The 18869-nt window shown below is 46.7% G+C and overlaps 1 protein-coding gene across 3 annotated transcripts in view; it reads left to right on the top strand.

Annotated features, from left to right (window-relative positions):
• Nucleotides 1-18869, top strand: part of FAM3B (FAM3 metabolism regulating signaling molecule B) — a 79815-nt gene that overhangs the window by 26687 nt on the left and 34259 nt on the right. For 2 of the 3 annotated variants that reach the window (XM_066598946.1, XM_066598947.1), the window contains exon 2: nucleotides 17107-17250. In XM_066598946.1, the coding sequence (XP_066455043.1) occupies nucleotides 17107-17250 (144 nt within the window). Of the gene's footprint in view, nucleotides 1-17106; nucleotides 17251-18869 lie in introns of those variants that run through there. The other variant, XR_010792500.1, reaches the window with a different exon arrangement.

The following is an 18869-nucleotide window of genomic DNA, read 5'->3' as shown; positions in this document are numbered from 1 at the left end:
CCTCTTCAATAGCTAGACTCCTTATCCCTAACTGACAGCCTACGCACACTTTAAATTATTCTGACTGGAATTCCTCCACCAACCACAGACCTGTTGCTTGGTGGTGAAATGCCCAATCAAAATAATGCTCCTGACAGCCAATCAGAAAAAGGCTGCAGGTTGCCTGGCAGAATAAATAATCAACAATAAATATGCAATATTCAACTTAAAGGCACATACACATTTTAAATTTGAATAAACACATTTACATTTTGTAGTGCCTAACTTTGGGCCACTACAATAACATGTAATATGTTAGCTGGTTCCCTTTCATTACATCCTCAAGCAATGAGCTCCATTGTCTTGTCGCAGGTGGTGGGGCCGACGCAGGTTCCAGGATATGATGCAGTAGACAGACTTACCAAAATCTACTATTTTTATTTTAAAATAAGTAACAGTAAAAGAAAAATAGTAGAATGTTAAGAAAACAGATCAACTGTTGTGGTACCATTATTCAATGCTGACTACTGCTAGCTAAGTCCTAAAAAACCCACTATTCGAGCAATAAGAATCAACATCGTTCCACACTCACACGGTGTAATTAAGGCAACTCGAACATTAACATAGGTTAATAGAACAGCAAATTGTAGCTCAATTCACACGGTTCAGCAATAAAGAAATACTCTTCCACTGACTGCAGACTCCGGAGCCCAATTTGCATAACCTCTATTACCACTTGTCCATAAACATACTGGCTCAACATTTGGTAAACTCCCAATAATAGTTCATTCGTAGCTGTCAAACCCTAGTTAGATCCCCACTGTACATTTAATTAATGCTGAAATCCTTGCTAACTTGCAGCAGGCCTGCTAATTTGCTAGTCCATAGTGATGTGCACAATCTCTGCTTTTTCTGAGGCCAGCCTCACTTACATAAATCACAGGAGTTAGCCTAAGCTATTTGATGCTAGTACTTCCATGTCGGGAGCGTTCCTCAACCATGATTTTCAAGAATCGGGACGTCAGGACCACCATCTGCTAACTATTGAAGTCGCAGTTCTGACCCCTTTTTTTCCCCATGGCACCTCTGAAGCCGCTCCACAGCTACAGACAGTGTCTCTTCTGCAGTCCTGGGGATCCTAGTATTCTCCCAGCTGCTCCTGATGCTTTCTGGCCTCAGCGCTTAGCAGCTCTTCTGCTCAACCTGCTATTTCTGTGACTCTCCTGCAGGCTATTGAGTCGCAGCGCTCTTGGGTGCCCCTACAGTTAGTTATATGCACCTTATCCTCCTGTGGCTCAGCTCAAAATTCCTTTGATAAGGCGCTTGTAGTGCTGAGAAAACTCAGGATGGGGACGGGGCTACATCCCTACTGTTTCCTATGGTGGGGGCAGTTTTCTTACAGCTTTGAAGCTAATCTCATCACTGCTAACATCAATGGGAGGGATAAAGCCTCCTTTTACAGTGCAGAAAGCGCTAAGAATATGGTGCCCAAAGCACCCAATCATCTCCTCCCTCTACCTTCTAGTTCCCTCATGGAAGCGGGACCTCACCTGGCACCTGATAAGTGCCTTACATTTATCAAGTTAGGGGGTGGGGCTTAGTGCAGTCAACTCTCCGCTTCCAACTGTAATGGGAAGAACAGTGTAGTGTTTCCCCCTTACAGTCTCACTGCACTTACAGTAAAGAACCCTCTTCTATGTTGGTGTAGAAACCGTTCCTCTAGATGTAGATTTTCCCTTTTCCTGGTCACAAGCCTACAGTAGGTGTAAAAGGATCATTAAGCAGATCTCTGTATTGTCCATTCATACATTTGTACATTTGAATTAGATTGTCCCACTTTTTACTAAACTGAATTAAGGCCCATTTACACGCATTGATTGTCGTTTGAACGAACAAACAAATGCACTGTTACGGTATACTGCCCTTGATACGCCAGTCCGGGTTGCCCTGATCTCACCCGCAACCCCCAGGCGGTCAACTGGGCGGCGGTTTCTACTCTCGCTAGGGATCAAGAAGGGACGCTGGCGTACCTGATGGAAAGGGCAGAATAACAACAGAAAAGGCAGATGTAAAATACCAACACGAAAATACAAAGCAGACCTGAGGCAGATGGAATAACCTGGCAGAAATAGAAAACAAGCTGACAAGAGCAGGAGACCGCCAGAGACAGGCTGCTAGCTCACTGAGGAAAACCGCTAACTGGCAGTGATTGCAAGTCACTGCCAGACCTGTAAACAAAAGCCTCCGCTCAGGGGCGGAGAGAGGGAGAAGCCAACTCCCAACAGACAATATAAAAAGGAAGCTAGTGCACGGCAGCCGCACTCACCAGACCGGGGGGATGCGCCCAACCGCGGGACCCAGCACCCCGCCGCTCCGGGAGGAGACGCAACCGCCGCATGGTAACATTAACTTTTTTGCTTACAAATGCTGAGCGTTTACATGTAAAGGTAATTGTTTAAAATCCTCACCATTTCTCTTGTTAGCTATGTAAACACTGTATATGTTGTTTGCTCAGGTGGGCTTGTGTTTATGTGAAGAATCTCTAGGTGGAAGGTTTTTAATTGGGGTGAAGAAAAGGCCGTTGTCTAGCACGACGTGAGAATTTATTTCCAAGAATGAAAGTATTTATTTTCCACCAATAGTGGTAACACACGCACCAGCAACTGGTTGGTTAAACTAACTGTTCAGTTGTATGATTTACCTGAACAGCCTTTAGGGTGTGTCCAGAGAGAAATCTTTCCCAGCTCTTTTCCATCCAGGTTGGTCCTTTCACGTTCCCTTGGATGTGTGATACAGGACAGGATACAGAACACTCTATCACACTGATGGCAAGCCTTTGAGTTTGGAAACAAAGGCAGGTAGATAGGGCAGGATCTATCTTTCACACATGCAGTAACGGGCTAGAATACCGCTAGTGAAATTGAAACTAAAACCACTGAAAGCAATCATGGCTGTTTGTTTAAGCCCTCACTGCGCATAAGAACTATCGCTGGATCGAAGGCTTCTGGTTCCGTGTAACTGCTCCCCGCCCAATGCCTCACATAGAAGGTGAAGTGCTGAGCGAGAAGCTCGCGATCCAGTGACAAAACGTCCATTTACACTGAGCAGTTATCTTTCAAAATTGTTCAAATTCACGTGCTGGAAAGTTGTCTTGTGTAAAGGCATGTAGCGACTGAGCGAGAATTGTTCAGTCCTTCTGTTACTGTATGCCGTTCAGTGTAAGCAGCAGTCCTCTTCTGAATGAAGTGAATGGAGGTGGGCGGGGGAGAATGCTACCTCCATGCCGGCAGCACTTTCAGCGATACTCCTGTGTAACAGTTCAGGAGACAGTATCACTGGGGCGCGCTGTCAGGTATCGTTTGCCCGACAGCTTGTCCTGTCTGAATGGGGCAAAACTCTGCCTGCGCAAACGCTCTGCACAAGCACCAACGACCTTAGCGATGATGTCAGCGCTCGTTCAGTTGTTTACCCGACTGTCGTCTGTGTTGCGGCGACGATACACGTGCCATAGATTCGCCACCACTGCTCTTTTATAGAAGAGAAAATAAGTCACAAATACTGTTTGTGATCCCATGCTTTATTTTAATTCTATATTAATAAAAGTTATGTTTTAGGCAAATAAGGGTAAAAAAAGAATGCTACCCAGCACCTCATATCTCAGGTTGCTTACTGCCTGTGAGAGCTCCTTCACATCAGCGTTAGTGAGTTCTGTTACCCTGCTTAGAGAAGAAAATGGCCCCCCCTAGCCAAACATTCCATCTTATGACGAAACCAAATGGCTCCAAATGGACCCACATTCAATATCATAGAATGGTAGAGTTTGAAGGGCCCTCCAGAGTCATCGGGTCCAACCCCCTGCTCAGTGCAGGATCACTAAATCATCCTCGACAGATGTCTGTCCACTTCTGAAGACTTCCATTGAAGAAGAACTCACCACCTCCCTTGGCAACCTGCTCCACTCATTGATCCCCTCACTGTCTAATATCTAATCTGTGTCTCCTCCCTTTCAGTTTCATCCCATTGCTTCTAGTCTTTCCTTGTACAGATGAGAATAGGGCTGATCCCTCTGCACTGTGACAGCCCTTCAGATATTTGTAGACAGCTATTAAGTCTCCTCTCAGCCTTCTCTTCTGCTAAACATTCCCAAATCCTTTAACCGTTCCTCATAGGACATGATTTGCAGACCGCTCACCATCTTGGTAACTCTTCCTAACCATTTCCTCGCTGTTGGTAAGAATTAGGTCCAAGATAGCAGATCCCCTTGTTTTCTCTTCTACCTTCTGGAAGATAAAGTTGTCACAAGAGCGGATAAGAATCTGTTGGATCCATTACTTTTACCTGAGATTCCCACCAAATGTCTGGATGGGTAAAATCTCTAATGATCACTATGTTGGGCTTTTTTGAGAGCTTGGCCATCTGATGTATAAAGAGTTCCTTCATATCATCTGCTTGTCCAAGCGGCCTATAGTAAATGCCTACAATGGTGTCCTTTCTGTTGTTCTCTCCTTGTATTCTTACCCAAACAGTTTCTACAGAACTCTCATACTCTGAAACTTGAATCTCTGTGGAGATGACTGTTTTCCTAACATGCAACACAACACCTCCTCCCCTTTTATTAGGTCTGTTTCTCATAAATAAATTGTATCCTTCAAGCCTTGTATTCCCATCATGTGTATTATTCCACCATGTTTCACAAGATTACGTGGTTTCTCTTGCTGGGAACAATCACACCATGTTTCCGTGATGCCTATGACATCATATTTGTAAGGTGCAACCCGTCTCTAGCAAGCAGTCCATCTTATAGGTAATTCACTCCATGGTCTAGGAATCCAATTCTTTGCTGACGGCACCATCGACGTAGCCACTTGTTAACCTCTAGAAGTAGAGCAAAGCCAGGCATGTGCCTGAGGAAGGAGATACAGTTAGGGGTGAAACCCCCTCCCTTGAGAGGTTGGTAAGACAAAGTGCTCAAATAAGAGAAGTCATATCATTATTTTTAACACTAGATAAAAAGCCCATCATACGGCGCAAACGTCTAAGAAAGAGAATAAGAGAAGTCGGTCGGTCTTTAGGGTTGAAACGCTGTTAGGACTCAGGGTCCAGGAAACTGGAGGTCCCTGCAAATACCCGCAACCCCTGTCCCTACTTACTTGCCCCCCTGGGCTAAGCCCCAGGGCGACAACTGGGCGACGGTCCCTACACTCACTAAGGAAGGGGGACACCGGGAGTAACAAACAGACACTGGAACAAACAGCAAGGAGAGTCAGACTATCTGAGTCGGCAACGAGAGGGAACGTGGTACAAGAGGGTCAGGCAAAGGCAACGTCAGGTTCAAAAACTGGGAGTCAAAAGTCAGGAGTCACAACAAGAAGTACGCTGGTGTAGCAAGGAGACCAAACTAACAGTGGCACTGGTCTGCAGACACAAGCAGGTTTAAATGCTGTCAGAGCTCCCGCCCCAGCAGCTGATTGGGGCGGGGAGCCTGACAGCAGCTGAGTGCATCCAGCAGCACTGGGGAACCCGCCCCCAGTCCTACAGGAGGCAGGGAAGGAGACACATGCCTGGTTGCTATGATACCGAGGATGCGACGCAGGGCAACACCCACCACGTCCCTAGCAACCTGGCGGCGAGGAGGAGCTCGTCAGCCAGGGGAGGGGACGAGGACCGGGGCTCCCCTGCGCCGCACAGCAGCAGCCTGTGTAACAGGACCGGCGGTGAGGGCACGAGGGACCCGCGAACCGCCGATCCTTACAAACGCCTTCCCCTGAGGGGTCGGAAAGGCAACAAAGTGCTCTTACAACAAAAAGGAGAAGTCGTATTTTTATTTTTTAAAAACCCAGCAATAAAACGCGTTTCAAGGCAACAGAGCCTCTTCACCAGTTACACTTGATAGTAGACTATGTACAAACCTGTTAAGAATAAGAAAAAGGGAAGTTAAGAAGGGAAGGAAAGGGGAACAACAGTACAAAACAGAAATCAGTATACGGGTCATCACTGAAAATATATAATAATGCAAGGAATAAAATTGTGAAAGATAAACCTGCAGTGCCATGTATGGTGAAGTGATGGTGCAGGGATACACTTGGTATAGAAACACAGGGATATATGCGAGGTAAAAACTGAGATCCAAGTGTGTGTACTATATTCAATAAGTATTAAATAGAAGAGATTATAATAAGGCTGGGCACACACATGAGTGTGTCTCTCAGCATGCGGGCAGTGAGATAGGCACACACGGCTTGCAGCCCGTTCACAATTACATTTTGTACAGGCTGTGGGCCGCCCATCGCCATGTACTATCTTGCTGTTTATGTGCACATAATACACACCAAGATAGAACATACTGCGATTTTTGTTGCGTGCGTATTTTACGCAATTTTCCTGTGAGCGGTAATATGGCCACCTATGGGAGACTGATACAGCGTATTCTGCGCACTATACCGACGCGCTCATGTGAGCCTCGTCTAACGGTGATAGTATAAGAAGTGGGTCAGAAAAACTATCTTTTCTCTTTAGGGAGAGCACCTAGACTGTGAGTGAGGAGACTCAAAAGGCAATTCATGCTCCTCTGGGTAATATGCAAATAAGGGAGATGGAATAATACCTGGTGGCACTGTGGAGGTATTATTCCATCTCCTTTATTTGCAGTATAAGAAATATAATACAAATATTAGCAAAAATAATGATAATTGTGATAAAAAAATGATGGTAACAGTATATGCGTTAGAATCAGAAATATCTTGGTCTTCGTGGATGCATATTGGATGGGGATTGGGGAAGGTGTGACTAAGGAATGAGGTAGTAGAAATAAGTAAATTGGTTTCTCAATAAATGACAGACGAGCGGATGGGTATGGGGCAAGGAATTGTGTAGTAAAAAACTAGAGCTGGGCCTTCTCGCATTTGTTAAATGTGGACCCAGTCATTCTTTATCATCTCCACTATTGTATATAGTACATACGCACACTTGGAGGTCAGTTTTTACCTTGCACTGATGAAAAGGTTATTTTGCCTTGAAATACGTTTTATTGCTGGATGTTTTAAAAATAAATAGACGTGCGTGTCAGGATTTTTATCTAGTGTTTTACATTGTCTCTCAGACCCCTCAAGGGAAAGGCCTTTCACCCCTAAAAACCGACTTCTCTTATTTGCTGTAGAAACACTTTCTTGGCGGTTTGCGCCTTTTATCCAGTGGTTCCATTGAACCAGGCAGAGTCAATGCTTTAACCTCTTTACTACTAGCCAATTTTTGAGGTTTTTTTATTTTTCATCTCTATGTTCTAAGAACGATAACCTTTTTATTTTACCATCCATGGGGCTTTGCGACAGCTTGTTTTTGTGGGTATACATGACTTTTGGATATTTTTTACATTTTTATTGGGAGACAGGGTGCCCCAAATAACTGCTATTTTGCATTATGTATTTTTTACAGTGTTCACTGTGTCAGATAAATAAATACTTACATGGTTCGGGCTTACTTTGACTCGGCGATCACAATCCTTTGTTTTTTTATGTTACAATTGTTTCATGGGAAAATTGGGAAAAGGGTTTTTTCATTTATTTAAATGTTTTTCACTTAAATCTTACATTATTTTTAGTCCCCTTAGGGCAGGGTGTTTGGGTTTTTTTGCCGGTGTTACGGCAAAAATGTATGGCCGTTTAAGGAAAGCTGAGTGTACCTTGTAAATAACGTCATATGACCCATGTTACGGCGATAGCCTGCTGAGGGACAGCAGAGTGTACCCTGTGACTGAAGTCTAGGTGACCCGTGCAGTAGGGCTGCCACACCTAGAGTTCAGTACGTCAGATGACCCATGTTAGGGCGATAGCCTGCTGAGGGACAGCAGAGTGTACCCTGTGACTGAAGTCCAGGTGGCCCGTGCAGTAGGGCTGCCACACCTAGAGTTCAGTACGTCAGATGACCCATGTTAGGGCGATAGCCTGCTGAGGGACAGCAGAGTGTGCCCTGTGACTGAAGTCCAGGTGGCCCGTGCAGTAGGGCTGCCACACCTAGAGTTCAGTACGTCAGATGACCCATGTTAGGGCGATAGCCTGCTGAGGGACAGCAGAGTGTGCCCTGTGACTGAAGTCTAGGTGACCCGTGCAGTAGGGCTGCCACACCTAGAGTTCAGTACGTCAGATGACCCATGTTAGGGCGATAGCCTGCTGAGGGACAGCAGAGTGTGCCCTGTGACTGAAGTCCAGGTGGCCCGTGCAGTAGAGCTACTCACAATAAAGACTTTAGTATGTCATATGACAGAGGAATTAAATGACAGAGCCCACACAGTTATGGATTCATCAAAGAATTCCTACCTGATGGGTATCAGGCATCCTTATTTATAACTCCAATACATTGGGTTAATCACTGGTGATTGAACAGATAACTTTGCAAGGTTATTGGTTAGTTTTCAATAGAATCATTTCATAGGTTAGAATTTAAGACATTCTCGTGTCCATTGCTTACATCTCATTATTCTTAGTATAGTTTCTAAATTCCAAGAAATATCATAGTTCATTGGACAGTTCTCAATCCAACCTTTGATTGGTCAATTAAATTGCACTCATTGGACATATTCTTATCCTTAATTTGCATACTCTTCAAGAAACTTTTAAGTCGCGGTGAAAAACATATTGACAAAGCTCCAAGTTGCGCAGTAGAAACTTCTTAAAATTCTTATCTCATCTTACATTCCGTGATTATTCTATAGCGTAGGTAATAATTCAAACATCACTTACATATATATATATATATATATATATATATATATATATATATATATATATATACACATACACACATTCAGACCATGATTACTTTACATTTCATTATTACATTATTCTATCGGTTAATAAAGGCATCAACGCTGCCTATTGGTTATATCTTGATATTCTTGGTGCATCTTCTAAGCCAAATGTGGAACCTTCTTGATACTCTTATCTTATCTTGACATTATGTCTCTCTGTATATACAGAAATTAGACAAGTGGTTTTCTGGTATATTCGACGGTGTCTGCTACTGCGTAGTTCAAATTCATACTACATATATATCAATTAGCCATAATCAAATATTTTCTGTTACACCGGTCTGCGGCACCGCCGTCGGCCGTTCACCACGTTAGTAGTGAATATCGGCAGGGCCCATGTCTCCCCTAATAATAATAATAAACCTTTTTTGTATAGCGTCAACATATTCCGCAGCGCTTACATAGACAGGGGGGATACAGAAAGACAAAAAATACAAAAATTGCAGAACCACGGTTACATAGTAATCAGTTGATGGAAACAGTAGGGGTGAGGGTCCGGCTCCAACGAGCTTACATACTACAAGTAATGGGGGGATACAGAAGGTAAAGGGCTGGAGATGTGCCCGGTATGGCGAGGTGGAGAGTGAGGGGTGATATACACATAGACAATGGTCAGACATTTAGCCGTGTGACGGCAGAAACAGTATGACTGCAGGAGCGGTTTATGATGGCTAGCAGGGATTGCAGTCAGTAGGTCAGGGAGCATGTTATCAGGCGGAGTACAGAGGGGTTTGTTTAGGGAATGAGGTATGCCTCCCTGAAGAGGTGCGTTTTTAGAGCACGCCTGAAGTTCTGCGAGTCCTGGATTGCTTGAGTAGCCTATGGTAGCGCGTTCCAGAAGACCGGTGATGCTCTGGAGAAATCTTGGAGGCGGGTTTCGTTAGCAGAGCCGAGAGCCCTGGCCGGGTGATGGATTGAGATGAGGGAGGCAATATAGGGGGGCGCTGCGCTGTGGATGAGGGATACAATGTAGGGGGGCACTGTGCTGTGGAGGGCTTTGTGGATAAGGGTAGGGAGTTTAAATTGAATTCTGTATTTAACGGGCAGCCAGTGCAGTGACCGGCACAGGGTAGAGGCGTCCGAGTAGCGGTTGGACAGGAAGATGAGCCTGGCTGCCGCATTCAGGATGGATTGGAGAGGGTAGAGTCTGGTGCAGGGGAGGCCGATCAGCAACGAGTTGCAATAATCGAGCCGAGAGTGAATGAGGGCAACAGTAAGCGTTTCTAGCGTGTCCACAGTGAGAAAAGTGCAGATTCTTGCGATGTTTTTGAGGTGCAGCTGACATGTTCAGAAAACAGATTGGATGTAGGGGGTAAATGATAGATCAGAGTTGAATATGACCCCAAGGCAGCGGGCATGTTGTCTAGGAGTTATGGTGCCACACACTGAGATGGAGATGTCAGGATGAGGTTGCTAAGTGGAGGGTGGAAATACCAGTAAGTCAGTTTTAGAGAGGTTTAGTTTTAGGTAGAGAGAGGACATGGTGTTAGAGACAGCGGACAGACAGTCCGTGATGTTTTGGAGTAAAGGTGCTGAGATGTCACGGTAAGAGGTATAGAGCTGGGTGTTGTCAGCATACAGGTGGTATTGGAGGCCAAATCTCCTGATGGTTTGTCCAATGTGGCTGTGTAGATAGAGAAAAGGAGGGGGCCGAGGACCAAGCCCTGGGGGACCCCAACAGCAAGGGGAAAAGGAGGGGAAGTAGAGCCAGCAAAGGAGACGCTGAAAGAGCGGTCAGATAAGTAGGAGGAGAACCAGAAGAGAGCAGTGTCCTTTAGGCCAATGAAGCGAAGCATACTGGGGAGGAGTTTGTGGTCAACAGTGTCAAATTCCCCTACCAATATTCACTAAGCAGCGATACTAGCGGCGCTGATGCCGGAGCACACTGTGATGTCAGTGTGCTGCCGGGATTCTCCTCCCCCCTCCCCTGATGTCTCCTACTACTTGGTTCCGCGAGAGCAGGGGAGGAGGCGTCCGGCAGCACACTGAAGTCACAGTGTGCACCGGTATCATTGCTGCTAGCGGCACACCGGGCAGATGAGCAACGGCGCTTCCACGAGGTGGAGGGTGTAAGTATATGGGTCTCAGGGTGGCACTGTCACTGCTGGGGGGCCGCTGTGGGATGTCACTATTACTACTGGGGGCCAGTGTAGGATGTCACTATTACTACTGGGGCCCGCTGTGGGATGTCACTATTACTACTGGGGGCCGCTGTGGGACGTCACCATTACTACAGGGGGTCTCTGTGGGATGTCACTATTACTACTAGGGCTGATATAGGGGATACTATTAGTAATAGTGTCCCTTATATCAGCCCCAGTAGTAATAGCATTACTACTGAAGCCACTGAAACCCTGCCCCCATATGACCAAAACCCCACCCCGCCCTTGGAAAAATGGTTGTGCTTGAAGCTGGTCCCTGGTGCAAAAAAACACTGCCTTAGGCTGCCTGCACACGGGCGGAAATCCCGCGGGATTTCCGCCACTCAAAGCCTGCATAGGAGTGCATTACAATACGCACTCCTATGCAGATGACCGCGGTTTGGCCACGCGAAATCTCGCGTGGCAAACAAACCGCGGCATGTCCTATTTTTGTGCGGGGCTCGCAGAGCCTCGCACAGATACGTCACTCACCCGGCCGCCGGCCGTGGGTGAGAATTCTCGCCGCCGGATCCGACCCGCTCGTCTTCAGGCGGCCTTAAGGAACTTGAATTTGTAATTACTTGATCACTTCTACAGTATACTGCAATACCTCAGTATTAAGTTCTTGCCACAGGCCACAAGCAGGGCTTAAAGGGGTTGTCCCGCGCCGAAACGGGTTTTTTTTTTATTCAATAGGCCCCCCGTTCGGCGCGAGACAAACCCAAGGGATGGGTTAAAAAAAACAAACGTTTAGTACTTACCCGAATCCCCGCGCTGCGGCGACTTCTTACTTACCTTACCAAGATGGCCGCCGGGATCTTCACCCACGATGCACCGCGGGTCTTCTCCCATGGTGCACCGTGGGCTCTGTGCGGTCCATTGCCGATTCCAGCCTCCTGATTGGCTGGAATCGGCACACATGACGGGGCGGAGCTACGAGGACCAGCTCTCCGGCACGAGCGGCCCCATTCACTAGGGAGAAGACCGGACTGCGCAAGCGCGTCTAATCGGGCGATTAGACGCTGAAATTAGACGGCACCATGGCGACGGGGACGCTAGCAACGGAGCAGGTAAGTGAATAACTTCTGTATGGCTCATAATTAATGCACGATGTACATTACAAAGTGCATTAATATGGCCATACAGAAGTGTATAACCCCACTTGCTTTCGCGGGACAACCCCTTTTATATAATATGGCAGCCCTGCAAGTCTTCACTAGAACTGCAATTGTATCATGAGGGATTTCCTGCACATATAAGCTGTCAGACATCTAGCTCTGTTTGCAGATGTTTGCAGTGGGTGTCAGCTGTCAGAAACTAGGTATACAGCAGGCTAGGCTCCCAAACCTGCTTTAGATCCACCCTCTACCTCGGAGACGTGCATGTACAGTACGTCACAGAGGGGGGAGAGGTTAAAGTTCCCACTTCTAATGCTGAAAGACAATTATATGCATAACAAACACAGGTTGTTTGCTCATGATCATATTTAGGTGACACATAGTGATAGATTAGAATCACCTATGCCAGTAGTTCTATTCAATTGAATGAACCTCATCTTTCTTCTCAAGCACAACAGGGGAGGTTACCAATGTTGAAAAGGTTACAAATTGTGGCAAATGTTTTTTTGAAAAAAATTGTGGATTTTATAATTCCTCTTAGCCACATCTCTTTCTCTAGACAATGTTCAAAGCTCTAGTTAGGCAGAAAATCGCAGAATAGTTAATGGAATCATACTTTAAGTACATCAATGAAAAACAGTACCGTATACACTCGAGCATAAGACGAGTTTGTCAGCACATGTTTTTTATGCTGAAAAAGCCACCCTCGGCTTATACTCAAGTGAGGTAAAAGAAAAAAACGCAATACTTACCTCACAGCCGGCGTCTGTGTCCCCGGCGGTATGGTCGGCTAATACTCAAGTATATACAGTAATTCTAAGTTGCACGAAATGGGATAGAGGTAAATGCTGCAAATGCAAACTTGCCAAACCATATAAAGTTACACTAGGCTGCACGGTGACAGTTTGTGCAATTTCATGCTTCTGCATCTAGCTTTTGCATCACAGCTGCTGCTCACTGCGGCTTCGTTGCTACATGACTCATGCGACGTTCACATCCCACTCATTTCAGTCAGAGACCTGTGCAACTTTTTCGTTGCATTACCTACCAACACTTTACCATTATAAAAAAATGGAAAAGGGGGAGACCCAATCAAGTTGCATAAATGTTTATTGCATAGCCCTAGCCTAAAGGCCCTTTAAAATTGGGCTATTATGTTCACCCAGTCATTTGTTTTCCTGATTGTTGGGAAGTGTAAAAGGGGCAACAATCAGCCAACACATGAGCAGACACTCATTGCCAATGACTCTTAGCCCATGTAAACAAGCTCTGATCAACATGCTTTGTAAAAGGACCCTAAAGGCTCTTTTAGACACAACGATTTTCGCTCAAAAATCGCTCAAAAGATGAGTTATCAGGAATTCACAGCGGGATACAGCTGATACTATGGTTTCAGCTGTATCCCGCTCCCTGATGACAGGCTGGGTATGAAGAACAGAGCGGTCCAGCCCTGTATAACAGCAGGGCGCTCCGAGCAGAGAACAGCTGTCTTCTGCATCCTCCGCTTGGAGCACAAGGTGATCGCTCAACATTTGAGCGATCACCTTGCGCTGTAAAAGAACGCAACGATTATTGCTTGAAAATCGCTCAAAAGATTTTTTAGCCTTTAGAGCTATGTCATAAGAGCTTGCAATCTAAGGCCTCCTTCCCACGAGCGTGACGGGCTCCGCCGCGTAATATTACGCAGTGAAGCCGGTCACGGCGCCCCCCAGAGCCCCTATACTTACCTGCGGGAGATAGCGTGAAAACGCTTCCCCGCCCACTGCCGTCACGTCGTGTGACACGCCCACCGCGTCACGTGACGAGCCGGCCGCGTCAAATGACGCTGTGGCAGTAGGTGGGGAAGCGTTTTTTCACGCTATCTCCCGCTGGTTACAGCGGGAGATAGCGTGAACGGACGGCTTCCATTGACTGCAATGGAAGCCGTCAGCGCGTACAGCCCGTCCTCACCCGCAGAAAATAGAGCATGCTGCGGGTGAGGACGGGAGAAATCGCTGTGCGTAATTCCGCGGTGGAATTACGCATCGTGAGCATTGTGCTATTAGGTTCAATAGAACCTAATAGCAGGGGGCCACGCAGCGGATTTTTGCCGCGAATTTACGCGGCGTAAATCCGTTTGTGGGAAGGAGGCCTAAGGCCTCCCTCACACAGGCGTTTGCAGAAACGCAGCATTTAATGCAGATTCTGCCCGATTTCAGCAGCGCTGGCATTTGTTATGCATGCTGAAATTCAGCAAAAGTTGCTGATAAAAGAGAAAAATCAGTACTCACCTAGCTAGTGAAGTCGCTGCCCCCGGCACTGTTGTCAGGACCTTGTGAAGCTGGACGATTGCTCTAATTACCTAAGCGCCGAGTGACAGCCGGCTGAGCCAATCAGAGCCAGTAATGGAATGCGCCCAATCACAGTCATTCAAGGAATGAATGGCTGTGATTGGCTGAGCAGGCTGTCACTCAGCGGTGCTCAGCCAATCACAGCAATCTCTCGCTGGAGGCAAGGATTTAGAATCTCCATTGCCAGCCAAAGTTCCCCTGCCAGTTGACAAGTCCCGAGAGTGCCGCCAGGGACAGCAACATCACCTGTAAGGGGAGTACTGATTTTTTTTTAAATCAGGCAATGTATCTAGGGCATCCCAGACACTTGACAATACATGGGGAGCTGGGAGGGCTAAGGCCTCATGTCCACTTGTAAATTAAGGCCGGCTTCACACGAGCGTGACGGGCTCCGCTGCGGAATATTCCACAGTGAAGCCCGTCACGGCGCCCCCCAGAGACCCCATACTTACCAGCGGAAGATAGCATGAAGACGCTTCCCCGCCCACCGCCGTCGCGTCATGTGACACGCCCACCGCGTCACATGACGTGGCCGGCCGTGTCACGTGACGCGCCGGACGCGTCATATGACGCGGCGGCGGTAGGCGGGGAAGCGTTTTCACGCTATCTTCCGCTGTCTTACAGCGGGAGATAGCGTGAACGGACGGCTTCCATTGACTGCAATGGAAGTCGTCAGCGCGTACACCCGCGGCAAATAGAGCATGCTGCGGGTGAGGACGGGAGATTTCACGGTGCGAAATTCCGCGGTGGAATTCTGCATCGTGAGCATTGTGCTATTAGGTTCAATAGAACCTAATAGCAGGGGGCAACGCAGCGGATTTTTGCCGCGAATTTACGCGGCGTAAATCCGTTCGTGGGAAGGAGGCCTAAAATTTAAAATCCGCAGCATTTTTCCTGCACGCGGATCCGCGCCCCATAGGGATGCATTAGACACCCACAGGTAGTTAAATACCTACGGATGTCATTTTCCCCTGCAGACGCGGATCCGCGTGCAGGAACAAATCCGGATCATGCTCCATTTGGTGTGGGTCTCCTGCGCGGACGGCTCCCGCAGGCTTCTATTGCAGCCTATGGAAGCCGTCCGGATCCGCGGGAGACCTAAAATCAGAATATACTCACCTGCTGCAGGCCGTGCGTGTCTTCCCTTCTTCCCGGTCGGATCTTCTTGCTTTGGCCCGGCGGATGTGCCCGGCGCACAGCCGGAGTGCCGAGCACATCCGCCGGGCCGAAGAAAGAAGATCCGACCGGAAAGAAGGGAAGACAGGCACTGACCGCTGCAGGTGAGTATATTCTATTTTTAGCGCTCATGGAGCGCCAGGAGGGACCCGCTGCGGATTCTCCATGGAGAATCCGTAGCGGGCCTGATTTTCCCCATGGACATGAGGCCTAAGTGATGACTTGTCACCGTGGCACTTACCAGACTCCTTTCCCAGAGGGATGACACGCAAGGCCAGCGCAAGATTGAAGGCCACCGTTGACACCCCTAGGGTAGGGAATGCAAATAAACAGGATGATGGGGATAGTAGTTGTCATGGGTGATGCCACCGTTCCTACACACCAATATATCACACAGCGGAGAATAAACACAGACACTATTTTCTAGTACCTCAGGTCCCCAGGAACAGTTAGGACCCGGTAAAACTTTACTAGGAATAAATTTGGCAAGACAATTATTCACAACAATTCCAGTATAATTCTTCACAGTGCAGGTAGGAAAGGAAGTTCAGAGGTCAGGGAGGATACACAGGATGAAACCGGTCCTACAGTCTGCGCTATCTGTGTGGTACTCACCTGGACTGGGAGCACTCCGGAGGAGGAAGAGGGTAGGGGGTCACTCCACAGACACTCTGGTAGTATTAGTTACTTTTAGGATTTGTACCCTGCACTGGAGACACGTGGGTGTGACTTAGGAGAGTACTTTTACACAGTGATCCTGACTTTGGACAGCCGCATAGGAAAATTGGGGGTTTGAATTAGTACCTCTGTACTGAGTCTTGCCAGAAAAAAACGATTACTTGCAAAGCTCTCTTAGGCTTTGGGGGCTCACTCCACTCACATTCAAAATGCAGTTGCTACGGAATATCTCTCCTTCTCCTCCATCTTCACCACAAGGAAGCTGAAGGTGCTTCCATGTGGCTTTGTGTTAGCACTCTCTCTGGTACAAGATGGAACTCTCAATGAAGATGGATCTTAGACCCTTTCCCGCTCTCAAGCACTCCTATTTATACCCTCACTTATACCGCATGACATGACAGACTGATACATTTCCATGCAAGCAATGATTTTATTACTGTTAACCTCTCAAGCACCACAGCTGTGCAACACTCTCAGTGGATATGACAGGACCAGCTTTGCATCTACAGAAGACAAACATCTATGACATTTATGGAGGGGACCAAGATGATGTTCTGGGACACTACAGATGTATATAGAAGAGAGGGGGGCCCCATTTTGGTGCTGGCCTTCACCTGGGCCTGAGGTTTGTTTCTCCTCTGTATACTTTCAAAGACCCTTAGACCGATTCCCCCTACCTGTTTGCAGACAGTACAGTTCCTTTGGAGATGGGAATCTGGCTACCCAGTAGCAAAGAGGATGGGACCATCAAGTCTGGGCCCCCTCTCTCCAAGGGATTCCATAGTTTACCTCCATGGTATGCACGCCCTTGAAGGGCTGCTATCCGAAGTGAATCCCTGGCTATAGTGTATGAATCTAACTATCCTCTCCCTATTTTACAGATACATTGAAGGTGGTGGGCCTGATATGCGCCTCAGTGTGTGCCTGGTATATGGGGTATTTCTTTGCAGAGGTATTACCAGAAGACTCCTTACAGACGGCCATTGGAAGTATGCAGAAAATGCACCTCAAACCTGTTCTTAAAGGTACGTCCAATTACATTTATTCACTCACATGGGTCAAAATTAGAACTAACTGGCTGTTGATATACTGTAGTTTATTAATTGGCTGCATTTTATGCCATTTTTTTCATGCACTGCAGATTTGAGTTCTAAGGTGAGTGCTCCTCTATCATGCACATGGCCTCATTTATCAAAACTGTCTAACAGAAAAACTAAGAAAGGCACTAGAGGACCAGCCACTGGACTCCCAGCAATAGGAGGAAAGTGAGTAATGCAATGAAAACTTACCTGGAGGTGAGAAGACCCTCTCACACCCCTAACAACCAACCATAGGATCAAGGAGAGCCTTGAGAAACTTGTGCAGACTGCAACATTCAAGCATCCAATAGATGAGTTTTATGTACCTAAACACTCAATGCATTTTGCGGGGTACTCTAACCCCTTCCTCAGAAGTAACAAACACATGTTAGACATTTACCTTACATATATATCACTCATAAAGTCCAACCTGCTCCAAAATTCCAGCTGCTAGCCAGATGCCAAGGAAACAACCGGTCATGTGACTTGATATGTGCCCTGCTGGAAGTGTACGTGCACACCACTGTGAAGTGCATTAGCCAATGTTAGACTGGATGTTCTTTTGGCGTCAAGCTGGCAGCGAAACTTTTGGAGCAGGTTGAATTTATCAGTGACATATAAGGTAAGTGCTTGAAATGTTTATCGCTTCTGAGGAAGGGGAAGTTAGAGGACTCCCCAAAACACTAACTATTGGATGCATGAATGTTGCAGTCCCTGCATACTTCTCAAAGCTTAGATCTGTTGGGGATTGTTAGAGGTGTGAGAGTTCCTTCTTCCCTTCCCCCTCTGAGTAAGTTATCACTGCATTTTTTATTTTACCCCTATTATTGCTATGCGTGGCGGGTCCTCCAGCATCCTTTCCGCTTTTTCCTTTCCGCATGCCCATATTGTTGCAACCATTGGTTTGAGTTTTGATTGCTGGCTGTTGGCCTTCCCGGTAGGAGAATCAATCCTCTGGTGAAATGCCTGTACATTGCTTGATTGGATTCTGTGTAGCGCCAATGCGTGCCACAAATCCGTTGGGTTTAGACCACACATATTTTTTTCATGCCTGGAAGGATTTTACAGCATATCTGTTTAAAGGAAAAACTATTTTTGTTGCTCCAGAGCGCAGCTTTCATTACTCAAACTGCTGTGGTATTATGAAAGCTGCGCTGTGATTGGTTCCTATAGGCAACATAGACAGGGTTTTTTTTCAGAGCGTTTTAATAAACGAGGCCCAACTGTGTGTACACTGCATGTACGACACGATCACAGGGTGCTCATGGGTTTCCCTTTCAGCCTGAGGCCTAATGAAAGATCCCAGGCCTGCCATGGATTTTATCCTATTAAGACCTGTATAATATATAACAATAAAGAAGTACTGCAGTATATTGTTCAAGTGCTCAAACAATCGCAAGTTCGAGTCCGTTAGTAGGACTAAAAAAATAGGTTTAATAAAAATAATTGGAAATACCAAAAAAAATTAAAAGTTAAACCCCTCCCCCCCTTTTCTCAGTTTTCACAAAAAAAGCATAAAAAAAACATTTAAAAAATGGTATTCGCACTTCTGTAAAAACTCCAGT

This window comes from Eleutherodactylus coqui, chromosome 4 (genome assembly GCF_035609145.1).
Source record: "Eleutherodactylus coqui strain aEleCoq1 chromosome 4, aEleCoq1.hap1, whole genome shotgun sequence".
Classification (NCBI taxonomy): Eukaryota; Metazoa; Chordata; class Amphibia; order Anura; family Eleutherodactylidae; genus Eleutherodactylus; species Eleutherodactylus coqui.
The sequence above is the reverse complement of the archived record's forward strand: the minus strand, read 5'-3'. Positions and strand labels throughout refer to the sequence as shown.